This window comes from Passer domesticus, chromosome 4, assembly GCF_036417665.1.
Source record: "Passer domesticus isolate bPasDom1 chromosome 4, bPasDom1.hap1, whole genome shotgun sequence".
Lineage (NCBI taxonomy): Eukaryota > Metazoa > Chordata > Aves > Passeriformes > Passeridae > Passer > Passer domesticus.
This window is the reverse complement of record NC_087477.1, coordinates 54,484,374-54,501,918: the sequence shown is the minus strand read 5'-3', so window position 1 is coordinate 54,501,918 and position 17,545 is coordinate 54,484,374. Positions and strand designations below refer to the sequence as shown.

Genomic DNA, 17,545 nt, shown 5'->3' with positions numbered 1-17,545 from the left:
GGTTGAATCAATAAGGAATTAATCACATTCATCACTTTTTGTGTATCAAGGCAGATACAGTAGGACAGTTGTTGGGGATTTTGTTTTTAAATAGCTTTGTTTATTTTAGTCAACAGCAGCATAGGAGTTCAGGCTCTGGACAGACATCTATGGAATTTAGCTGTCCTTTTGCAATTATAAAGCAATTTCAAGTGTGGAAATGTGGATTGTCTTGCACAAGGGACATTACTTAATAACTGTTACTAGTCTACACTGCCTTGTTCTACATATGCTAAAGTGGGACAAGACTAATTAAGCAAGTAAACTGATTTTTAAATTACCCAGTAATTTGATTATGGGTGTTACACAACTTCATTCCACATAAATCTGAACAATCCCCTGGCAGGTTGAGGTGTGCACTCAGAAACATGTGATGGGCTCCTCACACTACAAACTGCAACATCTGACTTGGTTCAATTGTCTTTTATGAATCAAATGGCCCAGGAGATGTGCTTCACACATGAATTTTTCACTGATTTAAATTGTGTTGTGATATTTGGTTTCAATGGATTCAATATTCATAGCTGAGATTAGAAATAGACCCTGGTAGTACAATCATGCTAACACACTTCTGCTTGCATGCTTCAGTTAAAAAAGAAATTAGATGTACAACTAGACTGGCCCTTGTTTAATCAGGGGATGTTGATTTCTGTGTGCCCTCAATTTGTCAGTGTTACATCCCCTTAACTGCTTCTTGCTGTGCTACTAGAGGCATTGTTCTAAGGCCTAGAATATCAACACTTCAATTTCTTCAACCAGAAGCCGTGTTTCATTATCAGCTGCTAAAATTATTTGATAAATAGCATTCCTGTGTAGAAAACACAGGAGCTGGAACTGTAATCTAGTCCCAGCAATGCAGCCAGTGGCACAGATAAAATTACTGCCTCCTACATTATCTGCTTCCTAGGATATTAGGGTGCTACTACTTCTCTCTAAACAACCTTTCTTAACTTGAATTGCAGACAATGGTGTAATCTAACTTGGCTTCCTTTCCCCACCTTCAAAAAAACCCAATGAATCAAAATCCTGCCAAAAAAACCTGATTGCCTTATTATGATAATAGTTTTAACTACCAGTTTACAAAATCAGAAGAAATTGGTTTTTCAGACACAGTCTATTTGGAAATGAAAGCACTGTAGTATCTAACATGCATGATGTCTTAGACTGAAGTATGAAATCAGTACATGTGTATTTTGGTGACAGAAAGTACCTTTTCTTTATTGAATTAGTATTTTGTTTGAGACAACAGAAGAATGTATTAAAAAAACCACATTTGTTAACAGGCCAAGAAAGAGCTTCAGCAAAACAGTTATAAATCAGTAGCAAGACATTCTTGGCTCAGATCTTGTTTTAGGTATTTCCTCAAGACCTTGTTTCTGTGACTATATATGACAGTGGTAGATTATTTTATAAAAGGGCATATCAGACATATCCTCATATTATACCAGAACAATAGCAATTAATTTTAAGTGCTTATGAAAGAATAACAGAACTGTACTGACCACATGGTCTTCTTATACCTATTTTTTTGGATGCTTGGCAGGTGCCATTATAACTTGTGTTCTTTAGAAGGATTTTAATCTAAAAAACCAAACCAAAAAACCCAAAAATTAACAAACCCCCAACCAACCGCACACGAACAATACTGCCAAGACTGAAGAGATCTAGAACTAACTGCTGAAACTCATCTGGCAGAAAGGGCTGGAATCACACCACACTCATGAGGATACATTTCTTGTCAGCAGAACTGCTGATTACAAAGCAAGAAAGTCTGCTGTGAGATAGGGTCCTTCACTGTTAGAAGTGCTTTGCCATTTCTATAGAGCCATTAGATTTCTGAAGAAAGGAGTTAGACTGAGTAATCTCTTTCCAGAAGCATTTTCTCGTGGAGGACTGCCAATTGGGACAAGCAGCTTCCCAGACGGAGAGGTACAGGGCTACCAAGGACTACAGGGATCTGGGCATTCCCGCAGGTAAGTCTCTGTGTGGCCATTGTACACCTCCATCAGCGTTGTGCACACCGTCAGCTAATGGCCACAGCCGAGGAAGAAGAAAAAAGAAAATAAATGACATTAGAGGAATTAGTAAAAAACTCTGATACAGCTGAACAGTTCTACTAAAACAAGCATTTACCTTCTTCAGTCAAAAACATGCGAGTATGAATTGTCTGTGTTCTCAGTCAAGAATGCTCCCTCCACTTAACACAGGAACTAAACTTCATCATTGAAGAAATCTTAAAAACTATTTCCTTCAGATTTTTTTTCCTAAACACAAAAATTTCAATTCCAGACTAAAACCTCTTGTGTTGCAAGAGTAATGTGCCTGTAGTATGCCTAAATAATGAGGTGTGTTAACTTGTTTTATGTGAATTACAAAAACATAGATCACACCTTAATTCTGGTTAGAAGGGTGCTCAAGATGTCTGCAGAGTAGCTGCTGCCTGAAACCTGGGCCAGCTACGAGGAAAGGGCTCAGGCTACTGAGAATTTTAAAGCTGTATGGCCTTTGGGAAATAGCTACTCTAGCAATTACATTTTGCTTTCACAAAGTAATGTAAGGTTTGTTTTTACATACATGTTTTCACCTAAAAAACTCTGAGTGTACCACTGAAGCCTCCTCCTTACAGGTACAGTAGTTAGTGGTCTGCCCCCCACTCTAAACCTCCTGCAGAAATAGAAGCATTACCTTATTGAGGACAGGCTTTGTGGAGAGAACATCATAAATTGCAGGTAAGGAGAGATTCTGCAAGAAAATAATACACTGATATTTAGGGGCATTACCTGTTAATGTAAATGCTGAGAACTAACTTTTTTACACCTCAAATAACAAGATACAGCTGTAAAAATACAAGATACCCATATCAGAAGAATCAAGGCTGCAAAAATTTGACCAGACCAGATCTTAGTACAGCATGGCACACTTAAGTTTGTTTGCTGTCCCAGAGTGTGTATTTGAATTTCACTGGTAAAACTACCCTAAAAACACCAGAAGTCTTTCTCAAGGTATCTCTGGGTGTACCCTCCTGCATATGCAGCTGCTGAAGATACTTTCAGGAAACTCACCTAGGAAAAGAAAGCCCGAAACAAACAAACCAACTAACCAAACCAAAAAGAATCCTGAAAACCCAATCCTCCCTAAAATCACCAGCAAAACCCAAACCAAAAAACAAAACAATACCCAAAAAAACCCAAACAAATAAACAAAAAACCCACAAACCTTCCCCATGTAAAAAGCCAGCTTCTTCTAACCCAGAAGCAGAGACAAGTTACCACAAAATCATCAGCCACTTGTGTCATTATAGCTGTGCTTGAAAATAACCCGAATGCTTCTGGCTGTGTAAGGTCAGTACTGCAACCTGGGAATTTCAGAGCAGCAGGATATGAGGTATTTGGAGGATGTTTACCTCTTGTGTTGTCTGGTTCAGGCATTTCATTGCAGGTCCTCTACGATTATCTAGCACCAGTGGAGGCTTCCAGCGATCATAGTTGGTTTCTAACACGTACCATGTGCCCTTCTTGATATCAAGGCTGGAAAAGAGGTTTAAGTTTGTGTTTTGCTTCTCTAAGTATATAGTAAGTACACATGTACAGTATATACTATATACAGATGCATTATTTTTTTAGGCTTGCTGTGGTATTTTTCAATGATGGTAAAGAAGTCAGTTCTTGTGCAACAGAAGTCACAAGAAACAGAGCACACAATTATTGGTGGAACCTGTCCTCTTCTGGAAGGCTGAGTCAGGTGTCAGGTCAAGCATACTCACTCCCAGATATCCAGAGCAGCTGTCCTGGATCGAGTTATCACACACCCTTCTCCAGAATTTTTTCCACCCAGAATAAAGTAAGCTGGAGCCAGCAGTCTTGTTTTTGCCAGTCTGTCTTTGGCATCCTGGTAACTGTGGGTAAGAAAACGTTGGACTATTAAATGCTGTAAATGGTTCAAGTACTGAAGAGCAAGTTTCACAGACCCAGGAAAAGTTTTGGTAGTTAAGGTTTTCTTCCCTTTTCACGCACAAATGAGGAGACAGACTCAGGATAAAGGAACACATTTAAGTAAAGCTTCTCATCTCATTTTGTTCTTAAAGTATGATTAGAGGTGCTCTCTGCACTTTTTCTACACTTAAAACATGAGTAAAATGATGACATACTGTATCACATTCCACTGAATTGATTTATTGCATAACAGCTCTGTTTCTGCTCACTTCCTACAATGTACTAGTACTGTTGGATGTGCTTTGATGCAGAATGCTGTTACGCATTTAGATTGCCAACAGGCTCATCAGGAAAAAAGAAATCTGAGAAAAAATATTTGAGGAATCATGTGTAATGTTTTGCCTCCTGCACCAGGGTACCAGCAACACCAGAACTATTTAAAGTGAAGACCACTAGGAAGATATCTGTATCACTGGATATTAAGCATACATCTACAGTATTCATGCTAGTTGAATGCAAAGCGGATTAAAGATGGATAATATTTAGAGGGAGAAGGAATACCTTGTAGCATTCTCTAATACAGTTCTTGTAAGAAAGCCCATCCACATACCATCTCTTCTACCAAGAAACCATTCAAAGATTCCTGCAAAATATCAGAATAATTTGTTTTCAGACAGTTCACTCATGTTATTCTAACTTTCACAGCTGGTTTTAAAATAAGCTGCGTTTTATCTAACGCATCTGCAATCTTTTTTCACCACTTCTGTGCTTATTTATTAAGGTAACTGGTTTGCCCAAGGTCTGGAAAACTTGTGCAGAAATAATGAAAGAAATGAGCATTACTCACCCACATAACCACCATCAAGACTGAAACGCTCATTCATTGTCAGAGTGAACAAGTTCTGAAAAGCATTAAACAAGCCAACCTTCAGCCACTGCCAGCCCACGAGTACCAGTAATAAACAAGAGGCAGCACTGCAATTCAGATGTCAGCTGAGCTTCTTGTTTGTTAGACTTTCCCCCTTCGAGTAACAGACTGCAAGATCAAGCTCATGTAGAAAAGAACCTAATTTATCAGTGCTGAATAAGTATAAATGAGTTTTTTGACCTGGCAGAAAATCAGCAAGGCATGCTTTGATGCTAAGCAAGTCAAGCCTGTGGCCATTTTTGTCTCTTGGTCTGTGTTGGATTGCTGAATTAGCAGTTTTCCTTTCCCTGCTATATTTCACCTTCTTCTCAGACCTCTGAGTACTATTCTAGTTTGAAGGCAGATTTTTAAGTCCCAGTGCTAAGCACACCCTGATATGTTACTGCTGTTTGCATGGGCATGCAGCTGCACACACTGCAGTCCATGGTAACTGGAACACACAATTCAAACTCAGATCTCAGTCTTCTCCAACTAATGTTTCAGACAAAAACTGAATTCAGCTACCCCAGATTTCAGATGCCTATTAAATGAAAACCCAACCAAAAAATCTTAAAATGCAGGACTGCCTTTTCCAGTAAGGACTGGAGAAAGTCTGCTGTTTCCCCTCTGGGATCACAGCATTAGCTATTAGCCAGCAAGAAACTCTAACCACTTGTTCAACACTTCGTATTCACTCCTGTTCATATTCAAAATTTAATGCTGTTTTTAAGAACTGTCCAAACAGAAACATTTTATTTAAGCAATCTCACAAGGAAGGGTGCAGCATTTTCTTTATCTGTCTTCAAGTAGCTATGCTGTGCACCAGAACAACTTAGAGATCATTTACTGGAAAAAAGGCACAGCATGAAACCAGAAAAATTTAAATATTAAAGGAAAGTCTGAAGCTTTGTAACAAATTGACAAGGCTCCATCCCCATACTTACTGGTTTGACTCCAGACACCATGCCTATGTATCCTGCAAAATTTGTGGACTTGAACACTGTTTTGTTGTTTCTCTGAAAGTCCAAGAGCACCACTAAAGGCTTCAGTTCCCGAGTTAATGTCCAGGAATTATTTTTAACATCCCACCTGCAGGAGACAGTACAGCATTTGAAATTTCCATCAGTAGTTTTCAAAGCTTCCCTTCACAGCATGCAGACATCCTGTGTGTGATGCCTGTCCTCTGATCCGACTCACGTCAGGCAAGATCACTGCTCTGTAGTTACCTGAGCAGCACCAGCAAGGAACAAATAAGAAGTCTAAATGCACAGGCTGGCAGTGAAAAGAACTAAGTTTTGTTTGAACCAAGAGCATATCTATTGCTCAGGATTAAACAGCACCACCTTCACAGCTGGTTTGTTTTGAACACATAACTTTGTTCTCTAACTGCTGGCAAAGGGAGCCACACGTACTGCCTGTGACACCAAACCTCAAATTCTTATTTTTCAAAGGCAGAAAAGAAACCATGTGCTACTGGATTTGCTCCACATGAAGAGAAGTACCAATTCTAGTTTGTAAAATAAGCCAGACCAGTTTGTAGGCAAAAGGTTGATACAGAGCAGTTAGCAGACCGTTAAACTCTCTGCAAATAATCCAGATTCTGGAAGCAGCTTTGAAAGTTTGCTTAATTTTCAGGAAGCATTTCTGGCAAGTCAGGGAAGTCCAACACAAGCCAAACCAAGGGACAGGTGGAGTCACAGTAGACAATGGCTGAGTTTTTAATAGGTAGGTAAGAACTTTAATAAAGATGAGCATTTAAATTCCAATTGTGTATTGAGCATCATCTGGATGAATGATGTTACAAAATATACTGGGGTAATAGAAGCAAATGCTGAACTACCTGATGAGGGGCATGAAAAGAGAACTAATGAGTGCTGGGCAACAAACTACAGAGTTTGTATGGAAATGAAGGATGATGGGAAGTGTCAGCAGAGCACAGTAACTGGGGGGAGGACTGGGGAGGAAATCATTAAAATGGCATGCCCCAATCCAATCCAATATGCAATTTCACTGCATATATTAAAATGGATGCTTTGCCCCATCATGTAAAGAGCAAGATATACTGTGCCTCAGAGATCAAGTTACATGGGCTGTTTTTTGGTTTGACAGTTTGAACTGGAGCTGAATAAAAAATTAAGCAGCAAAACGCAGCTGTTCTTGATGCACTTGGGGCAGTTTGACTTAAGATCAGCAAAACATCCCGATCTTTTCATTTCAGCATTTTTTCACAACACACAATGGAGAATTACTTGTCACAGCCTTACAGACATCCAAAGAAGACTCAAAGAATGTATGTAGCTGTTGAAAGCTCAGCTTGCTTTTTGTCTGGGTTTAAAAAAAAAAAGTCACAAGTTTAAACACTTACCCTAGGAAGAGTCCAAAATCCAGGTTTCTGGCATGGTACAGTTTCCCTATACAACAATAAAAAATTAAATATAATTTTCCAAAGAAATAGACAAATTTCAGCTTAGAAACCCAAGAAATGAGTAAGCAGTCAAATACAAGAGAAAGTCTTCAAGGAAAATAGCATTCTCTACTTGCCCTTTTCATAATCCCAATATAATGATGGGTTTTTATTTGTCAGAGAAGTGTTTTACCATAACTGAAATCAAGTAATCCTGCAAACTGCTGTCCATCTCAGCCTCTAATCTTTCCACATAATCTTAATGTAATGGCAACACCTTGAGCTTCCTCTAAAAGTGAGATGTTTGCAAACCCTCTGAGAATCCCTTAGAAACTTCCTAAGTTGGAACAGGTGCAGACAAGGGCTGCAGAACTAAGTAGGAGAATGAAAGAATCTCTTTTCTTAGAAGAGATTGTCCATTTTTTCTACCAGCATACACATGCAATATCTAAAAACTAGATGCAAAATCCTGCATAGAACTGGGAAAATTTCAGGTGTGTTGCTGGTGTTTCTTTGTCCTAGAAAAACAAATACCACCTCTTAAAAAAACCCCAACACCCCAATCACAAAAAAACTCACTATCCAATAAAACCAAACCCAAACTATCTTTGAAAGTATTTTTGTCCTTTTTTTTAAAACCCAAGATACTTATGAACTCTTATTCCCTTTCTCAAGGAATACCTTCAATTATCAGTCCTTAGGCATTATTATTACCTTTTAGTCTCTTTGTCAGACCTTATTGCCTGCAGTTGAGGAGGACTGTGTGTGCATAACTGAGGTGGACCCTCTTCTATATAAAACTGTTAATTATTTTGGATTACATTACCTGTTTTATCTTCTGCCACTATTGATGTACATACAGTAAAAATTTCATAAAAAATGTTAAAAATAACAATTTCCCCTAAAAAAAAAAGAAACAAAGTTCAATAGTTTGAATCTTGCCATGAACAGAAAAAAAAAAGGTTAGAAAAAAAAGCATAGTGCAAAGTTCAATATTCTGTAATATTTCTGTTAAACATTTCAATTTAAATCTCCTTTGATCTTTAAAATTACTGGTTCAGCAAAATCAAGAGCTTCTTAAAAAGCAAACAGAGGGGTCAGAATCCCCTGACCCTCTGCTTTACCATGCACAAAGCTGACAGTCATTGCTACTTCCTCCTCTGAAAATTCCAAAACAAGCTATAAAATTCACTTTAAAGAAAGGTGCTATATGCACCACTACTGCCACATAAGAGCTGCTGCTAGCAGCAGGTGTGCTGCTCCTGTATGAGGGAAGCAGTGCAAACAGGCAGTGGTCCTTCTCTGTCTCAGTTCTGGAAGAACTCAGTGCCTACTCCTCACCTGGAATGGTATTCTTTTGCAGGGGTTACAGAGGGAAGGCAGAAGGACATGGCAAGAACCACAAGGGAAAGAAAGCACAGCAGAAACTGAGCCTTGACTTCTTTCTATGTCAACAGCAGACACACAGCAGAGTGAAAAACCAACAAGAATAAAGGATTCCCTCAAATTTTGGTGCACAGGAGCTGAAACTTGCTCCACTTCCCAAAAACTAGGAGTGAGAACTTACACCTCAGTCCCAGCCTGATAAAAGGCTTATGTGATTTATTCAATTCTCCTCTAAAACACTGTTTTTGTTTAGTGTGAGGTGTAATTTATTGCTTTAACTAGTTAATTAATGATTTGTTAAAGTCACAGATGGCTACAACTAACAGCATATTAGTAAACACACTAATTTTAAATGAGTCTGTATTCCAAGCTTTCCACTATGTTAACAAAGTGTTGCAAACTGTTACCCAAAGGAATCCCAGACGAATTTGCAATCCCTTGGAGCTCTTCATTGAAAGGATAAGGAAGTGTAGCAGTCAGATGAGCCTGAAAGGAAAATATATTTTTGTATGATGTAAGTTTAAATTAACAGTATTTTTTACTTACAACAAATGTCTCCTCAAGAGGCACACTTTTCTGCCAACTGTTAAGTGTTTAATTTTTCTACAGCCTGTAGAATTTGAGGATGTTTGCAGAGTACTTGGAAGACAAGTATACACTTAAGGGAAGTAAAACTCCTACTTATTAAAACAGTGACGTGAGCAATGGACATGAGCACAGCCTCTCTGAGCAGCAACAGACAGAAAAGTGAAGTGGGACTTGTGTATATTAAAAGCTCAACTGCAATGGAGCTCAATCTGTGTGTTTATGGGCATCCCTGACTTTCACCCATTGGCATGGCAACCTGTAAAAGCTGCATTTATGTCCACTCCACTCAGGCACACAGGGATATGCTGTAACTAAGATGGGGTAGAGATCTGACCTTTTGCTGTCTCTAACCCTACACTGCTTACCCCTGTTCTGTGCCAAAGCATACTTTAATCAGAATCAAATTCATTTTTAAGGTGAGGCCTGGTCAAAGCTGTCCCTGTAACCAAACCAGACATTTATTACAATTTTCAAAACCTGATTTTACTCTACTCTTTAAAAGAAGTGGAACATGGCAAAAAAATTTCAGTCAAGTGTTTTGCTACAGTAACCAAGGCTGTTGCATATTTGTCTAGTGTTATTATAATCCAAACTTGAAAAGGCTTCAGGAAAAATTAGAGAAGGAAGAGACCTGCATTTTTTGTTTGATGGTTTCAGTCAGAGTAGACAACAAGGCAAAATTTCAGAGTGACAGTTTGAAATAGTATTTCTCTTCTGTTCCGGAAATGGAATTAAGAACTTGTAAATTAATAACTTTGAAAGTTCTTAATTGCCAGATTCAGAAGCATTCTAGTTGTGTAGTCAGAGCATACAGTAATTAAATAATTAAGCTGAAAATACTTACTATTTTGTTATCCACTATGTCAACAACTTTGCCACTAGGGAAGAAGGTATTTGCGATATCTTTAATATTCTGGACCACAGTCTTCAGCTAAAAAGAACAAGGGCTTTTGTTGAATAGAAGATCTTAAGCATAAGAATTGCAGGAATACTAACAGAACTCCTTGACAGACTTTTGAAAAAAAATTACTTTGTTAAGAAAAATACATATTTAAATAAAGTGCTAAATGCTACCTTCTTGGTGAGACAAATAACCCTAAGTCCCCACTAGAATCACTCTTCAAGCTTTGTTCAAGTAACATTATTGATTAATTCCAATGTGTCCTTCTGCCAGAAATAACAAACTACAGGAAAACCATCCTCATCTTCTGCTCCTTTGAACACTTTTTGATACTCTGCACTCTTCTACTTTTCAGAATGTTAATTTCAAGCTCTTTGCTTAAGCACTGATGTTACTGAAGACAAAAACACTCAATAAACTTCTTCAGAAAGCACATGCTATCGATCTGCAATACGTAAATGTCGCAAATAAGAGCTCCCCTCCATGTGATCTAACTCCAAAGTACACAAGAGATAAAACTCTTCAGAATTTAAGGCGAAACCTGAAGCTTCCAACACCTTTTAAAATAAATATTAGCATGTAAGAATTTGTCTGGCTTTCACAGTGGAAAGGCAAAGTCAAGGGATAGAGAAAAAAAAAAGCCCTAGACTTATTTGAGAAATTAAAAATTACTGAACTCAACTTTCATCTATCTTCACCACAGCTGTTTTAAGCAGTTTGAAATAGGCTCAAATATTAAAAAAATTATTTGTGCTATGTAAACACCAGTGCTACAACCAGCATTCCTGAAAAGGGCAGGAAGCTCTTAATTTCCCCCTTGCCATTTCATCATCTCCCACAGCATTTTGAGAGAAGTAGGGAGGTGCAGAGAAGAGATGCTGCCTCAGTTTCACTTCAGTTTACCAAGGCTGTTCCTCTGGTGTATTACTCCCTCTTCATTGTGCACCACCTCATGACTAAGGAGATTTGATAAATTGAATGGCACACACTTGTTTATGCCACACTGGTTTTTACAACTCTATACCCCAAACCAGCGTCTCTACACTTGATGCTGCTAGCTTAAGTGTTAAACAGAAAAAAATTTACCCAAGCAATTATTTTGAACTGGAATAATATTAGAAAAGTCAACAGGAAATATTATCCCTTTCAGATACTTTTAGCACAGGTATTCCTTTAAAAACTTTTCTCAAAACAAAAGGCTATGTGCTAGTTTTGTATCTGCTAAGCTTCAGAGCAGCTCTGCATTTCTTACCTCTGTCTTTTTGTCGCGCATCAAGTCATCCCACCTTCTGCTGGGAGGTAAATCGAGATTTATGACATAGGTGGGTATATTACCTTTGAACCTGAGAGAAAAACACCAGAGATCAAATTTAAGGAAGACTCTGAAAAAACATTTGACAAAATAGGTGCTTCCCACCTGTTACTAGCATTTTTTAGACCTGCAACAGGAACAAGTTTCAATGAAAAAACCCTGTTCAGACTTGCAAATCACAATTTGCTAGACAAGTTGAATCAGATTACTTACGTTGGTCCTGAAGGAGGGTACATTTTACTCCTACACTCTTCTCCATACTGCAAAGACAATGAAACATTACTATTTAGCTTCCTTGTTAAAATACCATCATTCTAGTAGACTTAGTTTTGAATTCAACCTTTAGGACTAGTCAGTTAATTCAAAGTCTTGGGACTTTGGAAAGAGGAAGATACAGGAGGAGGGACCAGCAGCAACTTCCCCATGTTGTCTGACAGACCTCTAGACAACTTGTCTAATGTAGTCAAGGCAAGCACAATGGTATGATAAATATACAAACTATATATTTTTACTCCGTGTGATTTAATGAAGAGCACTTCAAAAGCATATTCTTTATAAATTTCAGGAATCTCAGATCTCAGTATGGACCAGTCTGTTTTGTTTGTCCAATTCATAATCCCATTTTATGGTGTCATTCCTAATTATGTTTAGTGTTAAGCTGCACTGTACAGCTGGAGCAGAAAAAGCATAATGAATCTTGGGCAATCCCTCAGCCGGTGGAATGAGCTGAGGATTCAGTGTGGAGAAGTGCTGCTGAAGTAGTGCTAAACATTACACAGGATGCAATTCAGAAATGTAACTAAAAAATATACCTTCATTCATGGGAGCATGGCTAGTTAAAAATGAAAGTTTGACAAGTATTTTAGATGCACTCAAAGTGAATGCAAGGTTGTTTTTCTAACAATTACATAAAGCATGCATATAAATATAATAAACATATGCATATACATGCCACAATTGTAATTCCATGTTCTACCCAGTGACATACAAGCAAATGCCTACTGGCCACCCACACTTGTGCTTCAAGCCACTTGACAGCAGGCCAGGTTTGGTCCCAAAACTATGTGAGAAGTTCAGTAAGCTCCTTAGAGTATTATATATCTCACTAAGAAAAAGGAAAGGTACATGTGCTGTTCTGGGAGCCCACAGAAAAGCCCCCAAAGCACAACTGTTTGGGAGAGAGAACACAAACAAAATATGGAGCGATCCTTCCACCACCACTTCCCTTCCTCCCCACCCTTGATTTCCAATATTTATTAGGCTGTATTAATTAGATTACTAGTGTGTCCTTGAAATGCATTCTGGTTCCAGTGAAAAGTGTGACAACATCTTCAGCACCTATGTAACTGGGACAAAGAAGTTAACTCATGTCAATGTTCTCTTTGGGCTAATCTCATTATCTGTTTTTAATGCATTAGTATAGAAAACACAATGTCTTACACAATGCCATGGACCTGAAACACCAGCTGAATCTGTTACTACTGGAAACAGCAATTCTAAATTGGGATTGATTTCTCTGTGTTATAATTTTATCTCTTTCTACTGTTTCCTGTTGGTGGGAGAAAGCATGAGACAAATTTTGCTTTTCCAACACATGATGTGAAGGTATAGGACCGGAAGCTTTGTGCTTCCTAGATTTCACTGCAGTGCAGTTAACAGCTTTTGCACAGCTGGAACAAAAAGTCAAACACAAAAGGCCATTTAATTCTCAAAGCGAGAAAGCGTCAAAACAAGGAGGGTAGGAGGGATGTCAGATGACTAATTAGGCAACAAAAGTCAGAGGATTTGTGCAAAGCCAGACAAATACTTAACAGTATTGACGCAACTGTCTTGTGCAATTTTCCATCCTGCAATTCTAAAATCCATCAGAAAGAACTGACATTACATATACATCCTACTTCAATGGATGTACAGATTTGGACCTTCAGGAAATACCTCAAATGAAATATGTTTCCTGACAGATAAAGCTTCTAACAAAAAGTTATCCAAAGTGGATCAGAATTCAGCTGCTCTGCCAGTAGAGTCCATGGTCACAGAGGAAACAGTGGCACCTGTGCAAAACTGATTTCAGAGGATTTTAAGCTGAAGGTGCTAAATGTTATGTCACTCCTGGCACCTTCCCCATAGATTTTAATCCTGTATCTGCACCTATTTTTATCTTCCCAGTGCTCTGCAGCTTAAGCTACAAAAAAAGGGTGAGGAATGCAACAGATAAAGGGATAGAGAACAGAGAAAATGTTCCCTCCTTACGTGTGCTATTTTTAGATTTCTAACCTGCCTATGTATAAAGCAAGGTAAAGAAGTCAGTAATTCCTAAAATAACCTGTACATCTTTCAAAACGGATTGAAGTATCTGAAGAAATTAGAGATAATATTAACTGTTTCTTTTGGTTAACTATTACATCATAGAATCACAGAATATCCTGAGTTAGAAGGTACCCACAAAGGATCAAGTCTAACTCCTGGCCCTACATGGGAGAAGTCCAAAAGTCACGCCCTGTGCCTGAGAACATGTCCAAATGCATCTTGATCTCTGACAGGCAGTGCCCCACCAGCCTCGGTGAAAAACCTTTCCCTAATATCCAGTTTAAACCTCCCCTGACACACCTTCAGGCCATTCCCTCAGGTCCTGTCATTGATGAGCAACAAGAAGAGATCAGTGCCTGCCCAGTGCTTCCCCTTGTGAGGAGCTGTAGACTGCAATGAGGTCTCCCCTCAGTGTCTTCTCCAACGAGAACAAACCAAATGACAGCTGTGTATGGTTTCCCCTGGCACATAGGCAGAAACTTAAAATGATGTCAAGACAACCAGAAAACTAGAAGTGGGGTGTTTTGTTGGTTTTTTTTACACGCAGTTCTAACAAGGAACAAAAAAACTTGTTATTCTTTGCAACCAGCTAAAGATTATGTGCAAAGCTTTCTGAGAAGGTTAAAATAAAAGACACATAAAGAATTTTCTGGCAGCAGCAGAAAAAAACATCAAGCACTTTTTATAACCAGCGTAAAACAAGCAGCTGCAAAGTTACTATTGTGGTCAGTGGGGTTCTCCTCTCTGTACAGGCTTGGCACTGGAAGAACAACAATAAATGCTGCCCAAGAAAACCAGGAACATCCTCCCAGTGTGACTGAATCACCTTCAGTTTCCAATGTGACAAGCCAGAGGTCATCCCCTAGAAAAAGCTATTGAAAGTTGGACCCAACAGCAGATTACCATGATAAATGTGCTTTTCCAACACACACTGTACCCTCTAAGAGCAATACAGCTCTTCTTGAATGGTGATTTAATGCTCCCTTTGTTTTGCTCTTTAAAATCTATTCTTACCAGCAGGTTGCATGTCTTGATTATCTTACATACTGCCAACTTTGAAATGGAGATGTGTGTAATGACACAAAAACAGACATGTGACAGCACAGGATCGAAACATTAACAGGAAGATAACACAGTGGAGGAGAAGTAGAACGTGGTATGGAGAAAGATGGAAATAAAAAGTGGAAGTAGCACAGAAGATTTATATTTTAACTGATTGTATAAAAGTAAAGTGGAATAGAAACCAAATAACTAGCAAGCTGTTGAGATGAATTGGGTGAACTGTAAAAAAATATCAAGTAGTAACAGTTATTATTGACTGGAGTACAGAAAATTAATGCACAGTTTAATGACTGCTGAGTAAATATTTTGACACCTAGCCTGATTTCATGAATATGAAATAGACTGAATGTAGCTTGTTCAGTCTAAGGAATACCACCACTTCCTTTATTTCTTTATTTTTGAGGTAGACCCTTTCTGGCATTCGTCCTTAATATTTATGTATTTTACATTTTTTACCTTCCTAGTTAAAGCAAATAGAAAACTACCTCTTTGAGCTATTAAATATAATTCCATATTTTCAGTCAATCTGTTGTATTTAGCATCTTTTGGTCTACGAACTCTGTGCTCTAACACATTTTCCTCTCTGCTCCTCTTCCCTCATGGGATAATGCCAATGCTATTGTGCTGCAGGAGTCCCAATGCTGTTCAGCCTTCTGAACACAGAGGATACAAGTACTCTTGCAGAAGAAACATGACAAGACAACCTAAACTGCAGTTTGGACAAAAAAGTGAGTAGGGTTAAGGGGGCCTCAAATAGAAGCTTCTCCAGCATGTGATGCAACCCTGCATCTCAAACAAAAATAAAATATCCAAGCCTAATATCTGGCTGCAGAGCAGACAACCTGCAGCCTGGATACACAGAGGATGTTGTGCAAGTGCAAAGGTGTACCAAGAGAAATTAAATGCTCATCAAGCTCTAATGCTACTACTTTGCTAACACCTGGTACTTTCGCCTACGACTCCATACTCCAGGATACTTTTGGCTAAAATTCTGAAGGTGTTTTAAGCTGCAGATAGCTTATAGCATTAGGAAGCTGCACTTGGCCAGTAGGATGGGACTAGAAGAAGGGAAGAGAGGGGAGAGAGAGAACCCAAATCTTGTGTTATTAAAAGACACTAAGGGAACATTGGCCCTCCAAATGTCCACAGTAACTTCCTGCAGTTCTCCCTTTTCACAAAACCCATAATAATTTTCCCGAAATCAATGCAGTTTGCTAAAAAAAACCAAAAAACACCAAAAAACTTGGAACAAACTAAAGAATAGAAAAGGTAGTATATTCCTAAAATATTTAAAAATAGATTGCAAAAAATGTTTTGAAACCCAGAGATATTTAAAACCTGTTCTCTTCATAGAGGACGAATAAATTCAGGAACTTAAGAGACGAAAGAATGCCTTGCTGCTTCAGGAATACACCAGGAAACAAGAGCAACTGCTTACACGCCAGGAGATGGAAGCCAGCCTGCTCCAAACGACTTCCCCAAAGCCTTCCCAGCTTCCCAATTCCACCAAAAGTTAAATATTTCACTTGTTCAATTAAAAAAACCCAGACGGCCGAAAGAGCAAGAGACGACACACCAGGTCCACCTGCTCTACGCTCCTCCCCTCGGGTGCGCCACAGCACACACTCAGCAGATTCAGAATCCTGCGCTTTTTCAGCAAGCCCCTCTTAACTTTCCTTCTGGAAATCGCTGCTGCGGTGTAACAGGGCGACACTGACATTGCAGACGAGCACGAAACCGAGCTGAGCAGCGAGCAAGGACTTGTACACCACCGCGGCGCACAGCCCCTCCCGCCGCCGGAGCGCTGCCGGGCTCGGGCGCATCCACAGCGGGCATTCAGAGCCTCGCCGGCCTCCCGCCTCGGCAAGGGCAGCGGCCGCATGCCCCCGCCGGCCCCGCAGCCATCCGCTCCCGCCGCCCCGCCCGTCCCCCGCCAGGCTCACCGGGTCCGGCGCCCAGGCAGGCTGCGCCAGGACGAGCAGCGCCAGCAGCGCCCGGCCGCGGCCCGCCATGCTCCTGCCCGGCTCGGCTCCGAGCGGCGCTTCCCGGGGCGGCGGCCACACGGCAGAGCCCCGCCCGCCGGGGGCGGGAGCGGCCGCCCGGCCCGGCCCGGCCCAGCCCGGCACGGCACCGCCCGTGCGGTTATGATGAACCGCAGCAGTTCATTTTCAGTCGCCCTTCCACAAAAGGCAACTTCCGCACAGGAGAGTCTGAAATAGAATCGCCTCTCCTTAGCAACGCTGGGGAAAAACCCGTGGCACCAGTTTTCACGTTGGCAGTAGTGCGATTTTTAATTACTCTGTGTCCTGCGCAGATTTTAGGTAGGCGGAGTGGTGATGCCTATATAACTTAGGTCAAAGTTACAAGGTGCTTATATAGCTTGAGTTATAAGATATCAATATAATCTGATATAACCTGGATCATAGCTTTTATACCTATATAATCTGATATAAATACTTTCCTAGACAATGTAATGGCTGGTACATGGTTAACTAGTTGTTTAATGCTGAATAGGCAAAAAAAAGAAGAAAAAACTCACCAGGTGGATGGCTTTAGACATTGGTAAGTATAATACTAATAAAAAACTGGCAAATGTAAAGCCAATTAGCCACAAAATAAAGAATTTAGACTGATTGGGACCAGACAGACCAAGGAATGCCGTAACTGTGCGTGCTCTGAAGACACAGGTGAAAAGTTCAGATGTGAA

At 39.7% G+C, this 17,545-nt stretch overlaps 1 protein-coding gene across 1 annotated transcript; it reads right to left on the bottom strand.

The window, feature by feature from the left end:
• Positions 1-1,230: 1,230 nt before the first annotated feature.
• On the bottom strand, positions 1,231-16,949 carry ASAH1 (N-acylsphingosine amidohydrolase 1). The gene is made up of 14 exons (XM_064417977.1): positions 16,782-16,949; positions 11,683-11,729; positions 11,410-11,500; positions 10,101-10,187; positions 9,076-9,154; positions 8,109-8,183; positions 7,244-7,289; positions 5,823-5,967; positions 4,819-4,873; positions 4,533-4,614; positions 3,803-3,934; positions 3,443-3,566; positions 2,725-2,781; positions 1,231-2,066 (listed from the first exon to the last, which is right to left on the bottom strand). Exons 1-14 carry the CDS (start codon positions 16,848-16,850, stop codon positions 1,977-1,979), a joined length of 1,179 nt encoding a protein of 392 aa, XP_064274047.1. The 5' UTR covers positions 16,851-16,949; the 3' UTR covers positions 1,231-1,976.
• Positions 16,950-17,545: the final 596 nt, after the last annotated feature.